Source organism: Amborella trichopoda, chromosome 3, assembly GCF_054954075.1.
Source record: "Amborella trichopoda isolate Santa Cruz 75 chromosome 3, AtrichopodaSantaCruz75HAP2 v2.0, whole genome shotgun sequence".
Lineage (NCBI taxonomy): Eukaryota > Viridiplantae > Streptophyta > Magnoliopsida > Amborellales > Amborellaceae > Amborella > Amborella trichopoda.
This window is the reverse complement of record NC_142338.1, coordinates 60,680,528-60,699,117: the sequence shown is the minus strand read 5'-3', so window position 1 is coordinate 60,699,117 and position 18,590 is coordinate 60,680,528. Positions and strand designations below refer to the sequence as shown.

General features: G+C 34.0%; 2 protein-coding genes across 2 annotated transcripts; both read left to right on the top strand.

Annotated features, from left to right (window-relative positions):
• The first annotated feature begins 6,024 nt into the window (after positions 1-6,024).
• LOC18421535 (dehydrin HIRD11) lies at positions 6,025-8,192 on the top strand. The gene is made up of 2 exons (XM_006826281.4): positions 6,025-6,412; positions 8,029-8,192. The coding sequence occupies exon 1, from the start codon at positions 6,095-6,097 to the stop codon at positions 6,410-6,412; it is 318 nt and encodes a 105-aa protein (XP_006826344.1). The 5' UTR covers positions 6,025-6,094; the 3' UTR covers positions 8,029-8,192.
• Positions 8,193-10,300: 2,108 nt separating this feature from the next.
• On the top strand, positions 10,301-18,469 carry LOC18421534 (protein VAPYRIN). The gene has a single exon (XM_006826280.3). It carries the CDS (start codon positions 16,762-16,764, stop codon positions 18,322-18,324), a length of 1,563 nt encoding a protein of 520 aa, XP_006826343.1. The 5' UTR covers positions 10,301-16,761; the 3' UTR covers positions 18,325-18,469.
• Positions 18,470-18,590: the final 121 nt, after the last annotated feature.

The following is an 18,590-nucleotide window of genomic DNA, read 5'->3' as shown; positions in this document are numbered from 1 at the left end:
GAAAATGGACAATTCAGATAATAAATTACATGATGTATTATTTTTAAGACTTGAAATCTTTTTTTCATATATCTCGAGGTCAGAATGATTACCTAGAATGCATTTTGGCATCAAAATGACCTTTTTTCGGTGAATTTTTTAGGTGTGCCTTACTTCTATAGTGCAAGGTGGACACCAGTGTCTAAAACAATGGTGAATCAGAGCACAACCGGCTCTTTCAGATCATAAACCAAAAGGGCCAGTCTAGTTCTGCCTAAATACTTGGAACTGATCCCACTTTCATTTTTTAATACATTCATTTTTTAATATTTTCAATTTTTTTGTTTTAAATTTTTTTAAATTTTTTTGTTTTCTATTTTTTTAAATTTTTTTGTTGGCTGGTTTACTCGGTCGGATGGCCAATCCGGGCTAGCTTTTCGGATGAGCAATCCAGTTTACCAGGCCGTGTCTTTAAACCTTGATTGACACCTTATATAAATTTTGGAAAGTTATACAAGACACCGTGTATTCTTTGCCCTGAGAGTAAACGTACATTTTTACTGTTGCTGGATGTGGCGTGGTCCTCCACAGGTCAAATCTAAACATGTGGTTTCATATGTGCTAAACATAGATAAGTTGGACCACCAAACCTACCTAAAAAATGCCAAAAAAAAAGAAAAAGAAAAAGAAAAAAAAGAAAAAGAAAAAGGTGAACCACCAGAGTGTATACACTGCACCGAAAATCCAAGGAAATTTCAGGTAATCTCCTTGATACATTAACTTCGAAATATTTCAGTGTCGGCCGAAATTTCGGTGCATGTTTCCATGAAATCTTCCACAAATTGATTATAAATCCGATTAAGTTAAAACCCAAAGATTTCATGCTCTCTAGGGAGTATATTATCCATTTACTCCCTCGCACAAAATGGAACCTCAAAGCATCACCAAATTTTGGGGCTGTGAACTCTTCGAGCCTATGTCATATGTGATAACAAAAGGCAAGCTTTTTTATGCTTCCCCTGCAATATAAAACTTATATATTTCCTCTTATCTAACCGTTTATTTTAAATGGAGGTTACAATATCACGTCTCTATATTATTTTATCTTTTATTTTATTTTTATGAATTTTGACATCAAATTTGTGCATCCAATCCTCTATTTAACTCGCACTAGCAAAAAAATATAAAAACAAATTTCTAATAAAATAAAATAACTAAAATACCTTTGAAAGTTTCAAAAGATATTTTGATCATTATATTTTTTCGAAAATTTATTTTAAATTTTTTTTTTATAGGTGTGCCCCAAAAAGAAGATGGCATGTGCCAAATTTCATATTCGTGCAATTTGTATAAAAAAACTAAAAAAAAAATGCTTTGAGATGTTGAATCTAAGATCAAACGGTCAGTGACTCTCTTGATCAAAATTGGATGGATGGATGGTAGGAGAAACATAGATCTCCTAGGTTATAGGAGAACTATAAAAACCTATCCCATAACAAAAAAACTTATGCCCTAAGGTAGAATACTTAGGGGTATTATCAAAATTTTGGGAGCGGCCTAAAAATTATGTAAAAGAAAAAAAATTGAATTTTGAGTGTTTTAACACTTAGGGGTCGTTTGCGGGTAAACAAAACGTGGTTTTGAATAACCATATTATCCTGCAAAAAAACACGTTAGGAAACTCTTTGGAATCATAATCATGTTTTTTGTAACCAAGAGAGAGAAACAAAACATGGGTATACAGAAGAAAAAAATTGAGTTATTCAAAACATTGTTTTGTGTGAGCATCAAAGAGGGAATACAACTTGTTACAATACTATTTTCACACACCAGAACTACCCACTTTGTGAAATACAATTAATTATGCCAAAACATCCACACAAATTAGAGAGAAACCATCTCAAGTTTTAGGTTTTAAAGAGAGAAAGTATCTTAAAATTTTAAAAAGATAAACTATATCAAATTTTAGTTAGAGAAAATATCTTAAAATTTTAGAAAAACTATATCAAATTTTTAGTTAGAGAGAGAAACTATAACAAATTTTAGAGAGAAACTACTAAAAAAATTTTATAAAGAGAAACTATCTCAAAATTTTTAGCAAGTGAAACTATATCAAATTTCAAGTTTTAGAAGAGAAATTATCTTTAAATTTTAGAGAGATAAACCATATCGTATTTTAGAGAGATAAATTATGTAAAAAAATTAGAGAGAGAACCCTTCCCAAAAATTTTAGAGAGAGAAATTGTATCAAATTATAAATTTTAGATGAATAAAATATCTTAAAATTTTAGAGAGATAAAATATATCAAATTCTAAATAGAGAAACTGCCTGAATTTTTTAAAAATAAACTATTTCAAGAATTTTAGAAAGCAAAACTATATCAATTTTGAATTTTTAAAGAGAGAAAGTATATGAAACTTTAGAGAGAGTAACAAAAAAAGTTTTAGGGAGATAAATTACTTGAAATTTTTTAGAGAGAGAAACTATCTCAAATTTTTTAGAGAAAAAAAGTATCTCAAATTTTAAGTTTTAGATAGAGAAAATATCTCAAAATTTAAAAGAAAAACTATATCAAATTTTAAGAGAGAAAACCTACCCAAAATTTTTAGAGAGAGAAAATATATTAAAATTTTGGAGAGGCACTATATTAAATTTCAAGTTTTAGAGAGAGAAAATAAATCTTAAAAATTTAGAGAGAGAAAATAAATCTTAAAATTTTAGAGGCAGAAACTTATATCAAATTTAAATAGAGAAATTACATGAAATTTTTTAGAGAGATAATTTTAAGTTTTTGGGATAAAGTATTGTAAACTTTTTTAGAGTGAAATTACATCAAATTTCAGAGAAAGAAAGTACCTGAATTTTTTTAGAGAGAGAAATATCTGAAAATATTTAGTGAGAGAAACTATCTCAAAATTTCAAGTTTTAAAAAGAGAAAGTATGTTAAAATTTTAGAGATATAAACTATATCAAATTTTAGAGAGAGACTATCTAAAAATTTATAAACAGAGAAACTATCTTAAAATTTATAGAGAGAGAAACTATCTTAAATTGTAAGTTTTAGAGAGAGAAAGTATTTTAAAATTTTAGAGAGATAATATCTAAATTTTTAGAGAGAGAAACAATCTCAGATTTTTTAAAGGGAAATTATCTCAAAATTTAAGCTTTAGAGAGAGACAATATCTAAAAACTTTAGAAAGATAAACTATATCAAATTTTAGAGAGACAAACCAATTAAATTTTTTTTACAAAATAACTATCTCAAAAATTTTAGAGAGAAAAATTATCGCAAATTTTAAGTGTTAGAGAGAGAATCTGCATCAAAATTTAGAAAGAAAAATAACCTGAAATTTTTTAGAGAGAGAACTATCTCAAAAATTTTAAAAAGAGAAATTATATCAAATTTCAAGTTTAAAGAGTGTATCTTAAAACTTTATAGAGTGAAACTATGAGACAGAAATTACTTTAAAAAAATTAGAAAAAGAAACTATCTCAAACTTTTGAAATAAACTGTCTCAAATTTTAAGTTTTAGAGAGGAAAAGTATTTTAAAGTTTGGTGAGAGAAACTATATCAAATTTTAGAAAGAGAAACTACCAGAAAAAATTTTAGATAGAAACTATCTCAAAAATTTTTAAGAGATAAATTTTCAACTATATGAAATTTCAATTTTTTTGAGGGAGAAACTATATCAAATTTAAAGTTTTAGACTTTTTTTCCTTTAAAAATGTTGAGATAGTTTTTTTCTCTCTAAAATTTTTTAGATAGTTTATCTTTATAATACTTTGTTCAAATTTTTTAAAATGTGAAATTTTTTTGTAGGTATTGTTGCATACCAAATATGTGTAACGTAATTTTTCACATGAAAATGTTTTGCGCAAAAATATTTCATACTTACCAAATGTGTCCTAAATAATGTGAACCCAAATAGATGACCCAAATGACCGATTTTCCATAATGTGGGTAATTATCTACAAGCTATCCAAACAATAATGCCTCAATAGCAAGGTTTTCGCATAACCATGTTAAGATCCAAAACATGGTTTTATTTAGCCCCAAACGAGCCCTTAAATCTTATTCTTCAAAAATTAGATAGTTTCTATACAATAAATATTCAAGAATTATTTTTCTCGAGCAAATAGAGAATGCAACTTAGAAAATTTTCATTGCGTGTGGATTTGGGTTGAAGTGTCTTAAACATACTCCTAGTTTAGATTTTCTCAGAGAGAAGATTGGGAACTCATAAAAATAAATAAATTAAGATTACATTCTTTGAGGGCCTCAGGATAATGGTGCTTCAAGACTAAATAGAAACTATTTAAAATTTTTTTTTTTAGCAGGGTGAGATTTAAGTATTAAAAAATGAGTAATGATCTCATGCGACCCTTCCCATATCTATGTGTGTAGGACTCAAGGATCACGATTAAATTTGACACAAATCTCTAAAAAAATTAAGTCTCACACAATATTTTTAGAGATATGTGTCAAATTTAATGGTGATTATTTTGATTATTACTTTTAAAAAAATTCAAACTCCAATTTTTACATATAATCTTCAAGTAAATTGTAGGTACTTTTAAAATTTTAAATAAAAAAATAGGATACAAAGGGTTCTAAACAATCAAAATAAAACACTCATTTGAATAGTATCCCGAAATGTAGTTTCAATACTAAAAATCCTTGTCATAGCTTTAAAAATATATTGTCTATCTCTATTTATAAAATTGAAAGCTTAAAAAATAGTGTAGATCCAATATATCTATAAATTTGAAAACCTCGAAAATTGAGGGTAAAAAAATGGTTTACAAGATGCATTATTTTTAAAATTTAAAATTTATTTATTTTCTCATATCTATACATGTTGAGGTTCAGGTGACTAATTTGAAGATATTTGATCATCAAAACAACATCTTATAACGAAATTTTATGTCTATATATATTAAGGTTAAGATGATCAATTTGAGGATATTTGAGCATGAAAACGAAATCATTCTAATAAAAATTTTGAACTGCGCTACCGACAAGTTAGTCTTATGTCCGAGGGTGTAAACATTAAGTGCTCCCGCGGGAGCATAGAATTCATGCTCTATAATTGCCCACATGTGAAGATGTACGCATTGTCCACGGGTCATTATTTTCAAGACAAGAACAATCCACCTGTCAAATTTGGATTCGGGGAAATTTACCGACTTCCGTACTGAATTTTATCCGTTATTTAAAGCATTCACGTGTTCTAGTAGTGCCCACGTGATGAGGCACGACATTTCTGGCGGGAATATCTTTGCGCGTAACGTGTGGGCCGCGGCGGACCGTCCGCTGGATCGGATACGTGGCGATCAGCATTTGGCTGTCACCGTCAAAAAAAATAAAGCGGAATGCCCGGCGTTATCGCTACGCCCCAAAAAGGTCGCGTTCATATGCCTATGACCTCCTAAATTTCTATTTTGTCTCACTAATCAAAAATGGGAAAATTGTACATAAAAAAAAAGATCTAAAATCATGTTTGGTTTGCTAGAAAAAAAAACTTGGTTCTCCGTCGATAAGAAAGTCTCTTTTTTTTTTTATAGGGTTTTGTAAATTTTTTATTAAAAATTTATTTTAATATACAATAATATCATTTACTTTCGATATAAGATGATCACAATTGATCTTAACTATTGGGTATAAAGTTATATGTCAACATCTGTCTAAATAAAAAAAAATTTGAACTTTATGCCAAACTCGAGCTAAAATTTCACATCGGATGCGAATTTTCTCTATCCTATTTAAAAAAATTTCTTTAATACTTTTACTATAATTAAACATTACACACTAGTAAGTTATAATAAAACTCATGAGTTGATTAAACAAAAATCAAAATGTAAATCAGCACTAAAATCTCGAGGAGTCATTTATGAAGAAAAGGAGGATTCACAATTTTTTATAAAAACATGAATAGATAATATCGAAACTCTCCAACTCGGATATCTAAATCAACGCTCGATACAGCTCCCTACTCCTATAAATAGGGCACAAAGCATAGGATTCAATACATAGAAAAACCAGAAAGAGAGGGGAATCCATCGCCAGTCTTAGTGAGATAAAGAGAACCATCTAGAGGGGGAGAGAGAGAGAAATGGCTTCCATTGTGAACAAGATTGGGGAGAAGCTTGGTATCGGTGGAGACAAGAAGCATGGAGAGGAGCACAAACATGGTGAGGAGCACAAACATGGTGAGGAGCTCAAACACCACAAGGAAGGGGAGCATTCTCATGGGGAGCATGGTGAGCACAAGGAAGGGTTCATGGAGAAAGTGAAGGAGAAGATCCATGGAGATGGGGACAAGATCCATGGAGATGGGGAGAAGGAGAAGAAGAAGAAGAAGAAGAAGAAGAAGAAGCCTGGCCACGAGCATGATGGCGGCAGCAGCAGCAGCAGCTCTGACAGTGATTAGGTAATCCTAGCCCTCCAATTCCTAACAATTTTGCGTAAGATAGTTATACCATGCTAGTGTAGATCGTCATGATGGGTGTTGAATTGTTCTCCACCGTTGATCATGGGGATTGGATGGTGGATGCCTATGGTATACACTGTGAGGTATATAATATATGGGAAATTTATCGAAGTATACTTAATTTTTCAACAATTTAACAATGGAAATAGGTAAATTAGGGTCTAGGCCTGATCTAAAGAAGTAAAAGCCTCACCCAAGGCTCACGCAAATCGCAGTTCCGGCGGTCGATAACCTTCAACTATGTCCACCTTGACCATTATGGTTATGAAAAAAATAAAAAATAAAAAATTAAGCCTTAAAAATAACATATATTCGGGTAAAATAATAAATAGAGTATTTCTTGTATGTATTTTGATAAATTCCCCTATTGATCATACACACCAGCTATTTGCCATGTTTTATGGCATGCCATAGGCATCACCGTTCGTTACTCGTGATGGACGGATGTAGGAGATCAATCAGCTGTTGGCTATGATATGCATTGACTAGATTTCGGTTGCTTCCCACCGTCGATCATCAGTATCCGACGGTAGCTAGAACAGATGGACACAAAGGGTATAATATTCTTTCCTCAAGAAGGTGTGGCACCCAAAAAAACATAGTTAAAATGAAATATGGTATTATTAGATTTTGGGTGTGGCTCTTTTTAGGTGAAAATAGGACAGGTAGGTGCTGCATGAAATTAAAAAAAAAAAAGAAAAAAAACACATGTTATTTAAAACAGGGAAAAGTTTATATAGAGCCGAGGCTCTAAACAATCAAATTTGAACCTGCTTCAAAAAATTTACTAGAAGAGGTTGTTTTGATGTTTGGATGTCCATATATCATCAAATCGATTCTCTCAACATCAAGATGCATGGACATGATAAAAAAATGGATTTCAAAATTTGAAAAAAGTGTATTTTGTAATACATTTTTTTATAGTTAATTTTCAAGATTTTCATCGATATGTCATTTTACATTATTTTTGAAGCTTTAAACTTTATAAATAAAGATGAAAATGTATTTTAAAGCTATCTTTCTGGTATTGAAGCCATATTTCTCCGCATTATTTAAAGGTGGGTTCTAATTTGATTGTTTAGAGCCTAAGCACCCTTTAGAACAATTATGGATTATTATTTAATTGTTTTTGGAAAATATTTTGGTAGGGTTGCGGCTCTATCGAAATAAGTAAAACCTCACGTCACATATTATTATTTATTTTTATTTTTTGGAAAATGTTTTGATGGGGTTGCAGCTCTATCAAAATAAGTAAAGCCTCATGTCATAACTCATTGAAAATTACAATTTGAGAATTGAAAAACCTTTACATCGATCACCTTGACCGTTATGTTCGTGCAAAAACATTTTGGATTTAAAGCTCTAAAAATAGTGTATAGTGTAGCGAATTATATGGATTTTACCCTAAAAACAAGTGTTTATAGATCCGAAAGATTTGTACCATTTTGTGAAGCTTTTATTTTGTTTTCAATGAGCACAGGCCTTATAGAAACTTCTATATATTTTTTATTTTTTTTTTAAATATTCACTAACCATTATGTATTCTTGATTTATAGGAAAAAGGTAAACGAGGAAAGCTCGGAGTGCGTGTTCGAGTGATGCTTGTAGTCATGTGTGAAAGTTTGATGTTTGTAATAATGACGTGTCCTCAGTAGAACATGAGCTTTCTTTGTATATTATGCCTATATTAATGTGATAGTTTTGTGAGTATTGGTCTGGATTTTTTATTTTCTTTTTTATAACTTTGGGTCGAATTATATCATGTTTGTTCTCTCTATTTTTATTTTTTTTAATTTCTTATGTGAAAGAACTCTATGGTGAATCACATCCATTGGATGATCTTACCATTTTCTTCTAATCTAAAGTAACTTACCCAAGAAAAGGCTTATTAGAATCCTTTTTCTTTCTTTCATTTCTTATATATTTTGGGAAGGTATTTGCTCTTTGAAAATTAATAGGCATTGCCCAGTGATAGTAATTATGGGCCAACACATATTATTTTTTTTAACGGGAAATGAGAATGAAACTCAAGAAAGAACAATGTGACACCACCTACCAACGACCACGGCCTAGATCCCGTTTTCCATTGGCCACTCTGGTCATCTAGCCATTTACTAACTAATAAAGAGTCCCATGACTATGTTATTTGTCATCACTCATAACTATTACAATTTATTTTCATTTGTGGATGAGGTTTGGTGCCTGTATCAACTACATACCACTGTTGGATCTTGAGGATTGATAATCTTGACCATGATGATGATGAATTTGGAAAATACATAGTTTTTCAATACCAAAGTGGTAATTTTTGTTTTTTTTTTGCATTGTCAACTTTACTTCATTTTAGTTCATAGTCATCACATTGGGAGTATTCATGGAGCTGGTGTTTGTAAGGGATTCTGAAAATGTTGAGTGCTAAGCGCTTGTTTGGATGAGATTACAATTAAAATATTTGCATAATACTATTTTTTCACTTATTTGGTATACACCTTATGTATTGAGGGGATTGGTTAGAGATTTAGTAGGATATCACATTGTACAATATTAGTTGTATTGAGGGGATTGGTTAGAGATTTAGTAGGATATCACATTGTACAATATTAGTTGTGCTTTCTATAGATTTGGATGTATTGTATTAGTTAGTTTGTTCCACAATCCCTACAATGTTGGGATATTATTGTAAGGGTGCGGTGTCTATAAGGTTTCAACTTTAAACAATTCAATTAAGGTTCAATTTAAAATAGGAGTTTATGGGATAGGGATCTAGATGGCACTTCACGAAATATCGGATAAACTTAAAAAAAAAAAATTACAACAAGGGTTCAGGTGGAACCGGGTTGAGACCCATACTATGTCATAATCGGTTTGGATCCCACCGATTTTCATTTACATGAACCGGATTGAAAGTCATTAAGTTTTAAAACAATGGTTTGGTTTGGTTTGGGCAGAGAGAGTTCTTATAAGCTCTTTACTGTCCCAAAACAAATGGTACCTAACTGGAAAAATCTGGACTGAATAAAGTAAAAGCAGCTTTATGAAAAGTTATGAGTGAAATTACCTATTGAGTATATTCGATAACCTTTCGAGTACGATTAAATTTGTTGAAATTGTGAATTATCACAGAAAATCAATACCTCAAAAAATGTCTTAAAATTCTTTAAATAAGGTGTATATGCTGTCATCCATGTAGTACACTTGCTGTTCAGGCACACGATTAATTTATGACCCGCTTGAGAATCAACTAAATGAGTATACTACTAGAACAGAGGAGTGTAGCTAATTCTTTGGCAGATGGACTAACCAAGAGATGTGTTTCTTTACCTTCGCTTTTAATTTCGAATAATGTAAATCTTTTGTAATCTTTTCTTCCATCAATTAAGTGGTTAACATTTGTAAAAAAGAAAAAAAAGAAGAAGAAAGTAATAACTAAATATTAATATCGATATAGCCATGGAGAAATTGGTAGATATGTGTGCAATCGTGATTTTTTTTCTAGGATATTAAAACATACAAAGAAACGAGGAACAACCACTATTGTCAGATTTCAATTAAAGTGATTGTGAGTTTGTTATTGACTAAACTCAAAAGTTTTAAAAAAAAATCTTAAATTTTGTGATATATTTCAAGCCATCCAATTTGACATATAATGATTATTAGTAATTGTGATTCCCTTATGACAAAGAAAAATGATAATGACTATTAGTAATTGTGATTCCCTTATAACAAAGAAGAATGATATCATATTATATTATACTATCCCTTTGATAATTACATTACTATATATATACATTCTAAGTGCAAAACCATAAAAAAAAAAGCGGGAAAAAAAAAAAAAGGCACATTAAAGCAAATGTATTGGGGACATGGAATTTATCACTACGTATTATTTGGTGGGTTCATACGTTATCTCCTATGATCCATTGTTGACATCTGATGGTTAGAAAGTTGTTGGCAAGCTGTTAAAATCCAAGTACTTGATAATTTGTTAAATTCACAATACATGTGCAACCGAACGTTTGTGATATAGGAAGGCCTAAGGTTAAGGGCTCAAGGTGTTGGGGTATCACAACATAACATCTTGAGTTTTATTTCTAGCATGAGTCGAGGGTCCTTTCCCGTTTTGAACTCTTCAATAAAAAAAAGATGAAAAAAAAATATCAGTCATGGCATATTTTCTTTGAACAAGTGTACAATGAGAGGGATGATATGTTAGTACGGGAGATTGAAAGTGATGGTAATTTTTTTAGTAAAATCTTGCTATAATTTGTTTTTCATGATCGATAGATATAATCCTACCTTAATATTGCTCAAATTTGGAAATGGTCAATACCTCATAAAGTTCAAGTATTTGTTTAGCTGGTTGCGCAGCACAAAATCATGACATTTTATAATTTTTAGAAAATGAGTAAGATTTTGCCAAACATTTGTTTATTTTGTGAACAAGCGGGAAATCAGTAGTTCATCTTTTGATCCATTGCTCTTTTACTTCAAGAATTGGGCATTGGTTGATGGATTTTGCAAGAGTTTTCCTAGTGCTGCCTCTTAGTTTGTTTGATTTTGTTACACAATTCACGTTCTCCTTTTTGGTTAAAGTTGGTGGTATCTTATGAAAAATTACAAAAGGGTTCATTCTATGGGAATTTTAGAAGGAAACAAATAGGAGAGCTTTTGAGGGTTTTGTTTTACCGTATGACAAGTTACTTCATTTAATCAAACTTTTTATGTGGTCAAGTCCCTCGGTGGCCAAGGAAGGGTGGGGGATCGCAAAAGTTGATGGGAGCTTTTTTGGGAACTCGGGTCCAGTTGGGATTGGTGGCGTTTTTCGTGATTGTTTTGAAAATATTGTTTTATCCTATGAGGGACTAATTGGTACAGTTACAACTAATTTTGTGGAATTAAGTACCTTGTTAAGGGTGTGTATATTTTCATTGAAAGGGGGTTTTTGGGGAATATTTGTTTAATTGAAGGAGACTATCTGCATGTTATCGGGTGGTGTAGGAAAGAGCAGAAAATATCGTGGGAATTTCGATTTTTATGATTACATCTATATCTGTATCTTTTTTCCATGTCTACCGTGAAGCTAAGTGCTGCTGATACATTAATTAAGAGTGACTTCTTTTTTGAAACTTGAGGTAGAGGAGAGAGACACCCCCAAAAACTTTGAACAAAAAAGTATTACATCCTCAATTGCTTATTTTGCTAACAGTTAGTGGTCATGGTGACTTTTATTTACCTATTTATTTATTTTCGAACCAAACATAAATAATATACATTCTCTTTTTTGTTACCCTTTTTTTCATCGCCTTATCTACTTCAAGGTTAGGCCTTGAATAAAAGAATAATGACGTTCATTTCTAGAGTGGCAGGTTTAATGGTAATTAATTTGATGAGTTGAATTTCAATCTATACAAATGTCTGTGTTTCTTGGGGAGCATAAAATGTTTTGGCTTTCTAAAAGTGCACCTATATTGTACATGTATGAGAATGCTATATTTTTACTCTATCAAAAGCGGGCCCATTAAGTCGATCTTTCTAAGATGAACTTTCTTTAAGGTCTAAGCGTTATGAAATCAAATAAAGCGTCACCTCAAATCCTCGTTTAGAAAGCACTTTCGGTAACAAAAATTTCCATAATGGTTTTAAAATCAATTTTTAACCTCGATAATAAAATTTGAAACTCAAAAAATGTAAAGATAGTATAATGATAGATTATGATTCGTGTAGTCGATTTCAATTAGTTGAAAAAATGTTTAGATGATGAAAAAATGTACAGATCTTGTAGATTTTTTAATACTTTTTTTTTATGATGAAATGGATGGTCAGGACAATTTGTTAAAATATGCACTATTTTTAGAGCTTGAAATCCTATGTTTTTTTTACAACCGTAATGTTGAATCCGAGATAATTGATGTAAAAGTTTCGCAATGCTTGAATTGCAATTTTTGATGAGTTATGCGGTAAGACTTTTCTTATTTTGATGGGCTACTTTAGAATCAGCAAATGAGTATCCTAAAATAAAAAATTTGGACTTTGAGTTACTAAGGATGTTATAATATTTGGTCATTTTCTAAAAATAAAATTTCAAAAAAATCTCAAACAGGTTAAGTTTATTATTCTTTGTTGTTTCTGTCAAATGGGTATAAGCTTATTGGGATTTATGGTTTATAAGTATATTCCCCGTCAGAACACACAAGTACATAGATATACATCATTCCTTTGAACTCCATTTTCTTGAGTCGTATCTGAATCAGGCATGTTTCTTCACACAAAGATTCTACGTTCTTTTCTTTTCCTTTTTTTTTCTTCTTTTTTTTATTTTTTTTTATTTTTTATTTTTATCTTTTCTTACTTTTTCCCCTCACACAATGATTTTTTGTAGTCCTTTCTTTATTTTATCTATTTTGCTTTTGAATGTAACTTGAGACTTTGGTAGGGATAGAGTCCGAAACTTCTTTTTGGGTCATCTGAGTGATTGTGGATTACGAGTATAATACGGTAAATGGTCTTACACAATCTCTTATTCGATAATACAAAATCGAGTAAGATAATTTACTTTTGAATACGAAATTGGCTATAATCACCCGTAATTATCAAATACGAAATTGGCTGCCTAAAAGTATCAATTATTTACACAGAGTATGAAAGAAATTGTCTCAAACTTTTATATAGAATCATAGGCATTAGTTTCACATCTGACAACTAAAAATAACTGTAAAATTCATGTACCAAATATAAAAATAATTTTATCGACAAGGCGAACCATTCCTTTCTTCTTTACTTGAGCTATCCCTTAGAAAAGAAAAGGGTAATACAAGGTTGCAATCTCATACTATAAAGTAAGTTGTACCTCAAAAATATAATGGAAATGAAAGTTTTGAAGTTGCAAAACCTTTTAATAGATCATTTCAACCTCGTGATCTATAGATATTAAAAAAAAAAAAAAAGAGAAAAAAATATCAAGTCCTAAAAATAATGCATATTGTCACAAGTTATTTAGGCCGCATGTTTGTAAGATTTTCATGTGTATAGATCTATTTGAGCTGTACCCCTTTTGAAATTTTAAATTTCATAATTAAAGTTGAACATGAATTTTCAAGCTATAAACTACATTTTCTAGCAAAATCTAGACACGCGCCTTATTTATATAATATATGGAGGGCACCTTATTCACCCTAGAATAAATCATCCTAGATTTAGCAAAAGGAATTTACCCTTTACTCTCTCTATCTCTCTCTCTCTCTCTGGGCATCATGGTTCTCCCATACTCAGCTTAGCAATGAACACAATGCTTTTGTCTCATACATTGTAAGATTGTGTAGTGGACAAGAGATGAGTTAAACAAGAATAATTATACCCTTTGAACTAGCATCTAAACCCCAGCTAGGACAAGGTTGATTGGGGCAGCCTCTAATGAATCTCATAGGATCCTAATCTACAATTAAAATAATTTGCACATCTTACACCACTGTGCGCTAATTACTTATACAAGCTTCATTAGCAGTTTGGCTTAGAGAAGAACAAGTCTCAATAGCCCACAGATCCTAGTAGGAATGGCCGGTTTGCGTTGGTTGGGTCAAGGCCTAGGGATTCTTGGCTTTTTGTTTACAACGCTTTTCTTCTTTTAATTCTTCTCTATTTGGCTTGGTAATAAATGAATAGACTGAAAGCATAAGAAAGTAATAAAAGAGAAGAAACAACCATGATTAAACAATTAAAGTATGAAATTTTCAAATGTTTGGAGGATAGAAAAACCATGTGGGATAAAATAAGAGAGACGAGCTAGCAAAAGTTCACATATAGAAATAACAATGAAAAAAATGAGAGTAAAATGGTTATGACTAGTGATTTAGAAATCGGATAGGTGACCTAGATTGGGCACCCCAAAAATGGATCGGTGAATCGGCTCGCCGTTTTTACCATGTGAAAAAAAGGAACAGTGAATAGGCAAAAAACTCATAAAAATAACTGTGAAGTGGCCAAAACCCAGTTCAGATTGATGAATTAGCAGTCCAAATTGCCGTTTTATTGTAGAGAATTGTCGTTTTACAGTGCATAACCACCGATTCCTTCATATATACAGAATTGGAATGGGGTTTCCGATTTCGAATCAAACCGGATGATTCCGTACCGACCTAACATTTTTTAAATCACTGGTTATGACCCATAATGGCAGCGAGAGAGATATGTGTATAAGAAATTTTCATTTTCTACAAAGGGCCCGTGGACACATTGTTTTCACAGAACAACTGGCCTAAAATTAGCACGAGTGACAAAGAAAGAATTGACCATATCCAAATTAAAGTTAAAAAATACAACAAGAAACCATTGATTTTTTACAAAGCAAATATTTTCTCAAATCATAAAAAAGTGAAAGTGGGTCATATCACACACTAATTTAACAATTAACACTAAAATATCCAAAATTACATGACGTAACCATAGGTCCATCCCTCATCAAGAGAAGTGTTCAAATTATTTTGTTTATTAGACAATGCTTAATGTATGGGTGTGGTTTGTATGAGGCTGAGGCCGTAAACAATCAAAATAAGGTGTGTCTCTTAATAGTATCGAAATATGATTATCCAGTTGCAAAAATATTCATGATGGCATGAAATTTATTTTCATCCTTAATTATATAAACTTTAAATTTTGAAAAATGACATCAATCAAACAGATCTATGAACAAGTGAGAATATTGAAAGTTGATGCCCCGAATAATGCATTTCATTATTTCTCAACATTTATGTATGTCGAGGTTGAAATGTCGATTTGAGGGCTTTTTTACATCACACCAACTTCTTCTAGTAAATTTTTTAGGTGCGCCTTAATTTGATTGTTTAGGGCCTCAATATTATATGTAAATTTTTTAGGTACGCCTTAATTTGATTGTTTAGGGCCTCAATCTTATATGAGACCAGGTACTTTATATATTTATGTGAGAGGACCTAAGAGGAACAAAAAAATCTTCAAAAAGTATTGTTTTTATAGGGCATATGCTGGGAAGACATTTTCTAGTAGAGGATGCTTCTACATAGACTGTAATAACCTTTACTGCAAACATAGAATTAAAATTATATCCTTAAGAATTTTGTTACAGGTAAACGTTACTTCTACAGTACAGCTGAGTCCCGGCTTGGTCTGGCCAATATTGCATTAGGGGCTGGCTGCACAAAACTTGGGCCAGGTCTTCTTAGGCCCGGTCCGGGCCTAGGCCAGCCATATCGGGACCCGAGCTGGCCTGGTCTATTGTTAGCCCTAGGTGACAAATGCAATATTACCATGGGAGTCACAAAATCCTTGTCCCAAATGGAAAAATGGTGTATTCTCAGACACACATATTCACATGCAATTCCCTTTTAAAAATCTTAGTGATGGATTCAAGATCTGAAATATATGTTAAAGTCTCTCTAGCTGCATTTTCATACCAAGAAATAGTGCAGATCTAATGATATTCAAATAATTAAAATAAACAACCGAAAGACAAAATTCAAAATAGCCAACTTTTAAGGTTGAAAATCCATCCCCTTTTTTATTTCATATTCATGATCGTGGTGACCGAGATTACCAATACGCATCCAAAATCCATCTTGGAATGAGATGCTAACGCATTAAAACCCCATCTCCAAAAAATCTCTACTCCATCCAATACAATTTAAAGGTGAGGGTTGTTATGGCAAATTTTGAAAGGAATCATGGCATTTGCTCTTCATCCAGGTTTAGAAAATTTCCCAAGTATCTTAATTGTTCATACTTGAAAAGGCCAAGAATGCTCTGATCACCAACATTGTTTAGAAAAGGAGTTCCTCGTAGTTTTTGTAAGGACAAGGGAAAGAACAAGTCAGCTTTGTACTTGACACCCAATGGCCCTACAAGTGGCATCGTCTCATTGAGCCGGCTCTACTTATACATCAAATTTGCATTAAATTTAGGCCTTCACTTACTAAGGCATGATAATCAACTCATTGGGGCTCAAATTCTCTTCAAAACCAGGAAAAAGAGAAGCTCAGTTCTCTTCAAAACCAGGGGAAAAAGAGCTCAATTCTCTTCAAAAGCAGGAAGGAAAAAAGGAAGAGGAGAGAGAATCGAGGCACTTTTGAGGTTGATCATTCAAGAGTTGGAAGGGAATCAACCAGTTTGAACGAACTCCCTTCCGTCACTGAGGAAGCAAAGAAAGAGAGGCTTCAACACTAGGAAAGAAAAGAGAGGAAGAAAGTAGACACAAGAGAGCAACATAGGTTGCTAGCACCTTGAGCACTAGGAAAGAAAGGAAGAGGAGAAGATTGAGTAACATGGACAGGCTCATAAGGTTTGAGCCATCGAGCATGGTGGCGATACGCATTGAGCCCGGACACAAGTGTAGCGGCACAGTCACCTTTCGCAACGTGATGCACACCATGCCTGTGGCCTTCAGGCTCCAGCCAGTTGAGAAGGGGCGGTACGTTGCGCGCCCCCAATCGGGCATCATCCCGCCCCTTGGCACCGTCATGCTCGAGCTGTCCTACAATATGGCCCCCAACGAGCAACTTCCTGATAGTCTTATCCCCTATCCGGACCACCGTTTCCTCCTCCACAGTGTTGTGGTCCCAGGCGCTACCCTTGCCAGCCATGCCTTGGATAATGTTCCTCCGGACTGGTTCACCGCCAAGAAGAAGCAGGTATTTGCCGATAGTGCGCTACGAGTCATGTTTATAGGGGCACCGGTGTTGGCGAAGCTTGTCACCGATGGAAACATGGAAGACTTGCGTGCGGTCCTGGAGAGGGATGACACCCCTGGTGCTGCAGATTCGACAGACCAGAAAGGCCACACCTTGCTTCACCTTGCGATTGCTTCTGGCAGAGCAGATTTTGTCCAGTTGTTACTGGAATTCCATGCAAACCTCGAGTCCCCGAGCCGCTCTGGCCGCACCCCTTTGGAGGCAGCAGCCGGTGCCGGTGAGACCCTCATCGTCGAACTTCTGCTGGCACGGGGTGCAAACCCAGACCGCCAATCTGGCACGTGGGGCCCTCTTCATCAGGCCACCGCTGGGGGGCACCTGGAGGTGATGCGACTGCTTTTCTTGAAGGGGGCATCCCCAGATGCGCCAGCCTGGGACGGGCGCACCGCATTGCACCTTGCAGTTGAGGATGGACGCAGGGACTGCGCGCGGCTCTTGCTTGCCAACGGAGCCTCTGTTGATGCACGCTCAGACTCTGGGGACACTCCACTCCATGTTGCCGCAGGCAAAGGCGATGATCCGATGGTTAGGCTCTTGCTTCAAAGGGGTGCAAACAAGGACATACGCAACCGATCGGGAAAAACTGCCTATGATGTGGCCGCTGAGTGCGGGCACATGCGTCTCTTTGACTGCCTCAGGCTTGGAGACAGCCTCTGCAGGGCAGCACGCAGGGGGGACACGCGTGCTGTCCAGCGGCTGCTTGAGTCCGGGGCCTCAGTGCATGGCCGCGACCAACATGGCTGGACCGCGCTACACCGAGCTGCATTCAAGGGATGGATGGAAGTTGTCAGGGTTTTGGTCGAGAAGGGTGCGGATATCAACGCAACAGACGAGGAGGGATACACACCATTGCACTGCGCCTCAGAGTCGGGACAGGCAGAGGTGGTGGAGTTGCTTGTGAAGAAGGGAGCCGACACCGAGTCTAGGACCGGGCAGGGGGCCACGGCCATACAAATAGCTAGCTCCTTGCACTACTCAGGAGTTGTGAGGCTCTTGGGAAAGGGGAGCAATGGCAAGGGCCAGGTAGCACCAGTGCTTAGAACCACCTTTGATAGTCTTGCAACTGATAGCCCAACAAGCAAGACGAAGAACAAGCGAGGAGCTTTTCATGATAGAAAATTGTCCCTTGTGTATTAGGGACTCCAAACGGGCCATTTATAGTTATTGTCATTATTGTTTTTACCATTATTGGTAGGATGCAAGACAGGGACTGATCATTGTTGTTTCTTAGGAGAGTTTTCCATTGTAACATTTTGTTCATTAAATGTGATTATTTGTTAAATAGTTGGGGCTTCTTTCTTAGATGATGGCTCAGATCGATCATTAAATTTGTTGGTTAATCACTTACCCAAGAAAGAAGTTTGTTAAACAATCAAAACAAATTCTACACATATTCACATTTT

Bases quoted from the DNA above. Each gene is read 5' to 3' on its own strand.
- LOC18421535 (XM_006826281.4), top strand. From the start codon at position 6,095: ATGGCTTCCATTGTGAACAAGATTGGGGAGAAGCTTGGTATCGGTGGA.
- LOC18421534 (XM_006826280.3), top strand. From the start codon at position 16,762: ATGGACAGGCTCATAAGGTTTGAGCCATCGAGCATGGTGGCGATACGC.